Source organism: Carassius auratus, chromosome 18 (assembly GCF_003368295.1).
Source record: "Carassius auratus strain Wakin chromosome 18, ASM336829v1, whole genome shotgun sequence".
NCBI classification, from domain to species: Eukaryota; Metazoa; Chordata; class Actinopteri; order Cypriniformes; family Cyprinidae; genus Carassius; species Carassius auratus.
In genome coordinates this window covers 9727234-9738129 of record NC_039260.1, presented here as the reverse complement: position 1 = coordinate 9738129, position 10896 = coordinate 9727234, and the positions used below count along the sequence as shown (strand labels likewise).

Here is a 10896-nt window from a genome sequence, read left to right as displayed (position 1 = left end):
TCTTATAAGCTAGACAAACTTTGCTTTATAGAGAAAATCTCCACAAAACTTAAATACTGTTATTGTTTCTAAGGTTAGTATAGTTATACATGACAAAATGCATTTATTTTTTAAGGAATTATATATCAGTGATGGGGTGCCAAAGGACATTTATTCAACCAATCGAGATCCCATAAAACTGCAGATTTTCTCCTCTCTGATTGTCCTGAAATTCATTGAATAAGTAGCACACTGGTTACAAGTATGTCCTTTTCCAACCAATCCAATTTTGAAGGACTTAGCCCATCCATCACAAAAAGAGTCTGATGGTTTTACTGGTCATAATGGGTATTGTGGGTCTCTACTAGTTGGTCACCTTGTATTGGTGACGGGAGCTATTTTAATGGTTAAATAGTGACTGTTTGTAATGGTATTTGTAATGGAAACCATTACAATTGTATGTTATGGTTCTGTTGTTGTTTTTTTCAGCGAGGTCATCTAAACCACATCAGACCTCTCTGTTTTTTTTTAAGGTACTGATATTTCAAAACCACTGAAAGGATTCAAAGTAGTCTTTCCTTATTGACTCGAAAAGGATGAAATTAGGCCAATTTAAATTCCATCATATTACCGATGACAAGTCTTCTCCACGCTCTCGCGACTGCGCCTTTTCCACGGAGATCACGAGAAGAATCCGGTTTTCCTAATGGCCTAATCTTGGTTCCCATCGGTAAAAAGCACCTCACAATACAGGGAAGGCGGACATATTAATACTTTCACATAAACTGGTGATCAAAGATAGAGGAAATTCTCTGCGACAATTGAACAGTTCGTGAAAAGTTCAAAAGAATGTGATAATCCGATCTCAACGCACATCATCAAGAGCAGAACATGTTTGTTTCTTTCAGTCAATTAAGCCTTCTTTTATAAGAAAAGACAATTTCGAGACATTTTACGGAGATTAGAAATGATATTAATACAATAATAAAACCAATCATTGAATTAAAATACATTTACTATTATTTATTATTATTATATTAATTGAATATTAATAACATTTTGAATTAGATAATTTAATTATTATCATTATATATGTGCCAAATAGAATGATTTTTTTAAAAAAGTGTTGGGCTTTATAAGGATATGAATACACTGCTTTCGCTGCTTTGGAAATAAGCCAAACCTGTGGCTGGTGTCAAGCTAGCCTGAACAGATACTTTCAGACATCTAATTTCTTCACTTCATTCCTGAGGCAGGACTGCGCCCACCCCTTGTGTAAGCAATTTAAACCCGATAGGAGATCATCAGCTATCTGCAGCCACTCCAGACTGAGGAAGAGAGGAAGAGCATGAGGCTGTGTCTGCAGCGCTACACATCATCACACTCCACGATGCTTTGACGCTCAACTCACTTGCGTCGCGTCACTCCAGAGATTTTTGATCTGGGGAGAGTAAATAACCGCCTCAGCACTCGATGCACTCTGTTTCATTTATTTGTTGTTAAACCAAAGACAAGTGCCTGAACGAATGAGTGTATCAAAAAAAAATTTGTAATATGAACTTTTTGCCAAGTGGAATATGTTTTTATCTGTCCGTGGCAATTTGCTGGTTCACATCAAGGGTCGACGCATCGTGGTGGTGGGTACAGTTTTTGCTTTATTCGAATTTTAGTAAATGCTATCAGATTTTAAAAAATTGTGTTTTAGACTACGATTATGGTGTAAAAGTAAATCGTTAAGTATTGGACTGGAGCTATTGGAACAGCTTTTTTTTCGTCACTGAAAACTTTAAGATGATTTTTATTTTACTTTTTATACTTTAATATATATATATATATATATATATATATATATTAACTGTAATGTTTGTATTTGATTTATTCATATATATATATATATATATATATATATATATATATATATATATATATATAGGCCTACACGTGTGTGTGTGTGTGTGTGTGTTGTGCGCGGTTGTGTGTATATGATGACTTGAAGAGATTTAATCGCACATTCCCTGTGCTTTCATCTTTTATGCAGGTACATGGGCACTCTTGGATCGCAAGTGATGTGCGACAACATCCCGGGCTTAATTAACAAACAACGCCAGTTGTGTCGCCAGCATCCCAAGGTGATGCAGGCTATTGGAGCTGGAATTAAAAACTGGATCGGGGAATGTCAGCACCAGTTCAGAAACCACCGATGGAACTGCAATACCATGGCGCGCGAGCACAATCTTTTTGGAAGGCTTTTGCATCGAAGTAAGGCTTAAGTGTATTGTTTCAAGTCGTAAGGGTTGTATGCACATACAGTATGTTCTCTGCGCTCAACCTGCAGTGCAATTCTTATCTAATATCAGATCATATTACAGAAAGTATAACTTGATGAACTAGGTGCTTTCGACCCTTCTTTGCTCATCTGTGTGTACAGCACTGTGCATGCATTGATGAGGTTTGATTTTTATAAAATACTTACAACATATAGTACTGATTATTAAGAGTATCTATCTATCTATCTAGCTACAATTTATTTTTACTTGTTTACAAATAATATATATATATATATTTGGCAAATTTCCATACAGTTGCACCACCTGGAAATTTTTGACATATGGACTATGACTTTAAACCCTATAAGAAATATTAAAATTATTTTAATTCAGAAAACACAAGCATGTTCTTCATAGGAAATGTCATAGTTTTTTTGTAACTAAAATATAGACCTGGAAAAAAAATTGTCATATATCTTTGAACCATGAACAACCCAATATTGTTCTGTGATCATCTCAAGATGTCTTTCTGAATCTGAATCGATAAGTAACAATAGTGTCACTTCATTGTGTTCAAGACTGATGTCAGTTTTGAGAAGAAAGGCTGGATTATTGTGTCTGGTGAGTTCATTCAGAATAGCTCAGCAGCTTGATGCTTTAACTAGGTGTAATTGGGAGTTTTGTGACTTTAGGTTTGTGACTGTAAGTGTCTGGCTGTATTTTCTCATCTAATGTAAAATCATATTAATGGGAACATCCACAAAGGAACTCTGTGTCCCGGGCCTCTAAGCTGCTCTGCACATTAAAGTTAGGTAAAACCTCTGACTTTAATCTTCTTGATTTAAGGTATTCAGACCTCCCAGAGAGACTCCTAACTTCTCTGTGACACTGTTAGAATCTACTTATTGTCAATGTCAGGTCACTAATTTAAAACAATTGCATGGATTTCGTGGCAGGTATTCTCCTCCTGTCTGACAAAGCTGCCTAACGGAAACATCTTTGGTACACATGTGAAAAACTGCAGCTTAAAACTTTTGTTCAGACTATTTCTTGTTACTGTTGTTTTTCTTCTGTCTCTTTATACAGTCATAGCAGATTGTTTTCCACGTTAATCACCTTCACCTAGGCTCACAAAATTAAGACGTCTTAATGTCTTTCCGATGTAAACCTTGTGTTTATATAATGGGTTATGAGATCAGTTTCATCTGAAAAACATATAGACAGTTATATTTTTGAATTTAATGACAAAAGAGAAAGTTTCATATGTATGATGTATGTATAAATTATTATTATCATTTTTATAACTATATATGCAATATACAAAATAAAATTAACTTAAATATGTATAAAGTACATGTAAAAAATGCCTATCCCTATATATATATATATATATATATATATATATATATATATGTGTGTGTGTGTGTGTGTGTGTGTACATATATATGTGCATATTTAAATGATATATATATACACACACACACACACACACAAATGTTTTTTATAATATGTAAATCTATTATTTAAATTATTTAACATGCCAGCTCTTTTTTGAATGCATTTTAAAATAGTATAAAAATGTATGTAAAATACATGTAAAGTATATATATGCAGTTAAAAATTTCTTAACTAAACCAATCCCTATTTATACTTTTTTCTCAGGCAGTCGCGAGGCCGCTTTTGTCTATGCCATCTCCTCAGCAGGTATGGCCTACACTTTGACCAGGGCATGCAGTCAGGGTGAGCTAGAAAACTGCTCTTGCGACCCTGCAAAAAAGGGCTCATCTCGCGATGCTAAGGGAGATTTCGACTGGGGTGGGTGCAGCGATCATGTAGACCATGCAATCAAGTTCACTCAGGTCTTCATTGACGCCAAGGAGAGGAAGGAGAGAGATGCACGGGCGCTCATGAACTTGCACAACAACCGTGCAGGGAGGAAGGTAATAACAAAAAACAGCTGTTGAGACACATCATGAGAAATGAAATCTTGACAAATAATAATCCATGACCATTGCATGGCTCATGCATTTAGAAAAACTAGTCAGAGGTTTACTCTAGACCCTGTCTTCTTTTTTGATTCACAGGCGGTGAAGCGCTTCATGAACCTTGAGTGTAAGTGTCATGGTGTCAGTGGCTCATGCAATGTACGTACCTGCTGGTTAGCCATGGCAGACTTCAGGCAGACCGGTGACTATCTCCGCAAAAAGTACAACAGTGCCGTTCAGGTGGTGATGAACCAGTATGGAACCGGCTTCACTAGTGCCTACAGGATGTTTAAGAGGCCTACCAAAAATGATCTTGTCTACTTTGAAGACTCACCTGACTACTGTATATGGGACCATGAGTCTGGTAAGTGTGCTGTGGGAAACCTTAAAAGGGTAAATCACCAAAATGCATGGCTTTCTAGATGTTTTGAAGAATTTTTTTTATCTGTAAATGTGGTCCAGAACAACACTGATAAGTGTGCTGGGGGAAACCTTAAAGGAATACAGTAGTTCACCCAAAAATTAAAATTCTGTCATCATTTACTCACCCTAATGTCGTTCCAAACCTGTATGAGTCTCTTTTTTATGTTGAACACAAAATATTTTGAAGAATTTTGAAGAACCAAACTGTTGATGGTCCCCATTGACTTCCACAGTAAGGAAAGAAATACTATGAAAATTAATGAGGGCCAACAACTTTTTGGTTCTTCAAAATATCATCTTTTATTTTCAACATAAGAAAAAAACTCATACAGGTTTGGAACAACACAAGGGTGAGTAAATGATGACAGAATGCTCATATTTGGGTGAACTATCCCTTTAAGCGGAAAAAGGCAATTTAACCTAAAAAAAGATAAAAAGAAGAAGCTATTTTAAACAATGTTTCAATTGTGTTTTTAAATATATGGTCCAAAACAACACTGAAGCCCACTGACTTTTCAAATATTGTCTTTTTTTGTTCTTCATCGGAAAGAAAGTCATACACGTACGAGTAAATAGAACAGAATTTTCATTTTTATTTCCTTTATTTGCATTACCTCAAGAGGTGAATTAAGTTGATGAATCAAAGCTATAGTACTCAATCATGTTTCATAACCCACTGTTTGTGTTTCCACTCTGTAAGACTCCCACACTCAGCTCAAAATCAGCAGGCATTAGTCTTTGCCCTCAAACACAGTTGTAATCAGAGGACGTGAGCTATTTAGCTGATTATTACATACACAATAGTCATAACCCAATCCTGTAACCTGAATGCCGGTAAAGATTCCCTTCCTAAGGCAGAGGTTTATCTCTTTTTACCTTCTGTGTGTGTGTGTGTGTGTGTATGTACTGAATAACACCAGGTGTACCTATGTGGGAAGCAGTGGGGGGGGGGGGTGCCTGTCAGACTGCAGATGATCCCTGCTATCAGGTGACGCTGTGTTTAGACACATTACCACAGTTTTGTGGGCAGAACGGGAGCTGAAATTTAATCCCTATGCACAAATGCTATAAATCACTGGCTTCCATGGCGGCACCTCTATATTTTCTGCCTAAAACTGGCAGGAATATTTAGAGAGGTAGGTCATGTCTCTTTTAAGTGCCCTGAGTTCGTATGTCGAACCCACTTTAGGTATTTATTATTTATTGTATGTCAGTATAACTGCTCATTTATGAGCATGTAAATGTAGAATGATCTTACAAGCTTTAGGGCTAGTAATGAAAATTGTCACGTCATTCCAAAACCTATTTGACTTTTTTTTCTACAGAATACAAAAAAGACATGCAAACTGTTTTTGTCCTGTTATACAGTACAATGGAAGTCAATGGGGTCCAAAACAACACTGGGACTCAATGACTTTTTAATATGTGGACAAAAAAACTGTATAATAGTTAAAGGGCCAGTTCAATCAAAAATGAAAATTGTCATGCCATTCCAAAACCTATTTGACTTTTTTCTTCTGTGGAATACAAAAAAGAAACAAAAACTGTTTTTGTCCGTACAATGGATGTCAATGGAGTCCAAAGCAACACCGGGACTCACTGATTTTTATTATATGGACAAAATGGCTAATTCATCCAAAATGAAACTTGTCTTGTTGTTTTTTTCTGCAGATTACAAAAGACTTAAAAAATATATGTTTTTTGTTCATACAATGAATATTAAGCCAAAACAACACTGGACCTTATTGGACCTTGTTGATTTCATTAAATGGACAAAAAAAAACAAAAAAAACTGAGCCTGCAACTGAAATCACATACTCTCCGAGTGGGTACTTCCTTTGAACAAGCAATTACTTCGCAACCATTCAAAAAGTTTGTTCTATATAGTATGAATTTAATTAGACACACTGCATACGTTGTGTTTTCTTTGTCAAGTAACCTACCAGCTTTATGCATTTTGCTTCATTGCATTCACAAATCCTCTCATGTGGCCTCATGGGATTGTAAAGTGTCCATCAAATGTGCACTTCCGAATCTTGCCAGAAGTATTTAGTCATCAAGGTATTTTATGAATACTGTAAGTATGGAAATACTTCTCTTTTCACAAACTGTTTTTCGTCTACAATATATGAGGAAGTGAGCGATTTCGGATGTAGCAAACTGAAAGAAAGTCATACAGTTTTAAAGTAACATGACTGAATTTTCATTTTGTTTGAACAATTTTTTTACACGTTTAATACTGGTGATGTTTTCAAATCTGGTCTATTTTTTCTCATCAGCTCTAAAGGAATTTTTAAAAAACAATCGAGACCACCATATTTTAGTGTTGACCTCTCCAGTGCGGTGGTTTGTGAGAAACTCTCTTGGCCGAGCAGTCTGTTTGATGTCAGTTTTAGGAGACTAAGACTATACCTCCACTGCATAAGTGTGAAATCCATTACTAGCTCTCATCATGGTCACACATGTTAAACTCATCTCTTGGCACCCTATCATCTTAATTCAATAAGCAGATGCACGCTCAGGTAAAGGCTGCCCATGATGTAAACGATATGAGCCTAGCATACCAGCCTGATGAACTGCTGTGGGGAGGAGTGGCTGTGTCATGCCCAGACATATGCCTGACTACTCGCAATTGAGTTCAATAGACCGGCGGTGACATACCAATGCTGGCGCTACTGGTAGACTGAAGTGTTTTGCAGTTCTGGCTTTCTCTGTAAGAGTGTGCTCACTTTAAACTCTTGCATTAAACCATCTTAAATTTGGTTAAACCACAAGCAATAAACATGGTTGTTTGTATAGTGCTGATTGTTGATTGGCATTGAAGGGATCTTTATAAAGAAAGGGTGCAGATTGTGAGCATTAAAGCAAGGGTTTATACAAGGTCTTTAGCGATTTCTGTATCAGCAACAATCAGCGACGCGTCAGCCTCATAGAGGGAGGGGTTGTCGAGATTAAAGCCGTTGAAATGAGTACGTGATGAAGACCCAGAGCAATGCTTGATAGCTTCTATCACCAGTCCCTCATCTGACCAAGGACCAAGCGGTCATCCTTTTACATTGTGCCGACAAACCCAGCCTCTTCAAGACAGCGCTGTCTGGACACTATCAGACATCTGCCAGACACTACACCTGACTATTCAGGCGAGGTCTGCTTGCTTCAGGAATTTGTTCAAATATTAGCTTAATTCATAGATTTCAGCAATACAACGTTGAACTATTTTTGCACAATAACAATTTTTACCTGCCCTGCTTATATTTTTACTGGACTGATTACTTCTTACAAGTGATTTATACATTATACATCTATTTGCTGCATTACATTTTTTTCAAATAAGATTATTTTTACATTATTTATTCATAGATATTAAATTTAATGTAAAAATAAACCTAAAATAGCATTTTGAATATAATTAATCAATTTATTTTAAAGATATATAAAATACAAGATTAAATATTAAAATTAATATTACATTAATAATAAGTATGGTAAAACAATTTCAATGTATACATCAAATTCCAAAATTGTGTACATAATCTTAATATGATTTTGGGAAAGCACAGGTCTCGATATGCTACACAATTTTGCTTTTCAACTAAATGTATCTAGTTTTCATATTTTGAGTGAAAATGGGACAAAAATACTCAAAAACTAAAAAAAAAAAAAATGTTGTTGTGTGTAAACTTGGAGAAAAAACATTATTGCGCTTGACTGGTGTGATTTAAAAAAAACAAAACTTTTTTCTTCAATGATTTTATTTTATTTTGTTTTGGTCTGAACAAAAAGTGTTGTTACTTCACAAATTAACACTTCAAAAAGCTGGAAGTTATACAGCTATAATGTAACTGTAGAACTGATTGACATGCAATGCAAAATATTGCTAATTGTTTTGTAGGTTTCAACACAGTTTTACTGATGCTTTTGAGATTATTGCAAGTTTGTTTTTTTTGTTTTTTTATTGCAAGCCAAACCTCCTCATGTTGTCTAGTTAAATGGCATACTTTGTCCTTTAGGTTACTTTGGTACACTTTAGTATATGTCATCAGTGCCCAGGAGCATAAAAAACAGTGAGGATTTATGCCTTGAACATTTTTGATGTAGCCGTTCATGTTTTATCTCACTAAATCCTGTGATGTCTCACTTAGTTTTTTGCTTTATTGTAGGTTCTGTGGGCACGGGTGGGCGAGTGTGCAACCGTACGTCCAGTGGGGCTGACAGCTGTGAGGTCATGTGTTGTGGGCGGGGCTATGACACGTCACGTGTGAGCCGCACCACCAAGTGTGAATGCAAGTTCCACTGGTGTTGTGCTGTTCACTGCAGGGACTGCCAAGAGGATGTAGATGTGCACACCTGCAAAACCCAGTCATGACCCCACCACTCCTGCACTTCAGTTACCCTCCTGAGTAGAGATCCCATCTCAAACCTTTGACATTGTACAGTGCTTTTCTGTTGCAAATGAGATCAAACACAAATGATCAACAACTTGTATCACAACTCTTTCAAGTCTCGAGTAGTTTAACCATCTTTACTTACTGCCCCCCCCCCCCCCCCCATCATAACACACATATTTATTACAGCTTTGGAACATAAGAATGTTTATCTTTAATGTATTTCATATTTTGAACTGTAAATACAAACTCTATGTAATTTAAAATAAAACATGTATGTTATGTCAAATAGTTGTCTGTAGAAGTTTGTTGTCCTGTTTTGCAGTAAAGATCTGAAACTAACTGTGGTACAAACAATTAATGACTAGACTGAGTAAACAATTATTTTGGAAAACACTTTTTGTGTCTAAAGGATATTCAGAAAGGCAAGTAGATATTTTCCTTTATGATTCATTCCTTAGGGGCTCCAAATAAGACACAGATTATATTAGACATATTATTGTTATTGTGCAATATTTATACAGGTGGAGGTGAATCAAACAATGAACCATGAAAATAAATGAAAACAAACAAGGAAATAGGACCAAAAAAAAAAAAACCTCTGCTGCCCTGACCAAAAGAGAAAAAAAAGTTTCATTGGCTCAGTGCTGACACCCTCAGGACATTTCAAATACCTGCTCTCTCCCTAGCCTAAAATTATTAGCAAAACAGTACAAGAAAATGATAAACATAAAACCCTCTTAATCAGTAAAGACCATTATAAATAATTTTCCCCTTCAAACTTTAACAATCGATTGCTAGAAACTTAAAAAGAAAATGATCATGTATTCTGCCCCAACAATGTACAAAGGAAATTGCTTCAATACATGAATGTGTATTATAAAATTATTTAAAAATATAATCCCTTAAAAGTGATTTATATTATATAATTATTACATTGTATACTGATGCATTTAAAATGTTGAATTTATAATGTAATATATTTTGCATAAGTATTTACGTAATAACCTAACCATTTAAATAATCTATATGTTATTTTCTTTGTTTGATATGGAATGGAATTTTGTATTTGTGAACTTGATATGCTGGTAAATTAAAAAAAAATGTTAAAGTGTTTCAGTTGACTTTTGAGTAAAAAATTACAAATGCATGTTCAGGTCTTGCACCATTTGAGGGCAGCAAATCCAATTAAATGCCATGTGCACACACGACTGGATTGCATTATGGTTGCATCTGGGGCATAGGCTATATTAGATTTAATATAAATGCGTACGATTCAGATGTTTTTATTTAATAAATCTTAATTTGTTTTTGGCTAGTAAGAGAAAGTCTTTTTCTGAAGATTAAAACGTTGATTTCTTAATCTTCTGTACACCCTTGCTGCCTTGCATCATATTTAAAAACCTACAACATAACAAGAAAAGTGTTCTCGACTAACTTTTATAGATTTTTTTTTTATAGGCAGTGCAATTCAGTATTAGTACTTAATAATATTTTTAAAAATATTAAGCTTATTTTAAATTTGAACGTTCATTTTTCAGCCGCTGATTACAGTACAACCCTATTTATGTTGTCGTATAATAAAACAAGAAGTCCCTGGTAGAAAGTTAAATTATTACCTTAATATTTAATGAATGTATTTTAATCTAAAATAAGTAAGCAATAACAGTTCAGCCCTTACGAAAATTAACCATGGTTGTACTACAAAAAAAGCTATACAACCATATGCTACACTAACATTAGTTTAAACATGGTATTTGTGGTAAAACTGCTGTGAAACAACAAAAAGGTTACAACAGTTTTACTATAATAAAAATTTTGTAGATTTTCGTAAGGGGGCGTGTGTTGATTCGAGAG

At 35.1% G+C, this 10896-nt stretch overlaps 1 protein-coding gene across 1 annotated transcript; it reads left to right on the top strand.

The window, feature by feature from the left end:
• The first annotated feature begins 1256 nt into the window (after positions 1–1256).
• Positions 1257–9218, top strand: wnt2 (wingless-type MMTV integration site family member 2). The gene is made up of 5 exons (XM_026287515.1): positions 1257–1616; positions 2018–2238; positions 3909–4186; positions 4331–4595; positions 8815–9218. Exons 1-5 carry the CDS (start codon positions 1534–1536, stop codon positions 9018–9020), a joined length of 1053 nt encoding a protein of 350 aa, XP_026143300.1. The 5' UTR covers positions 1257–1533; the 3' UTR covers positions 9021–9218.
• Positions 9219–10896: the final 1678 nt, after the last annotated feature.

Coding starts and splice junctions, on each gene's coding strand:
- wnt2 (XM_026287515.1), top strand. CDS start 1,534: ATGAACTTTTTGCCAAGTGGAATATGTTTTTATCTGTCCGTGGCAATT. Junction 1,617..2,017: donor AGGGTCGACGCATCGTGGTG/GTGGGTACAGTT, acceptor TCTTTTATGCAG/GTACATGGGCACTCTTGGAT. Junction 4,596..8,814: donor TATATGGGACCATGAGTCTG/GTAAGTGTGCTG, acceptor GCTTTATTGTAG/GTTCTGTGGGCACGGGTGGG.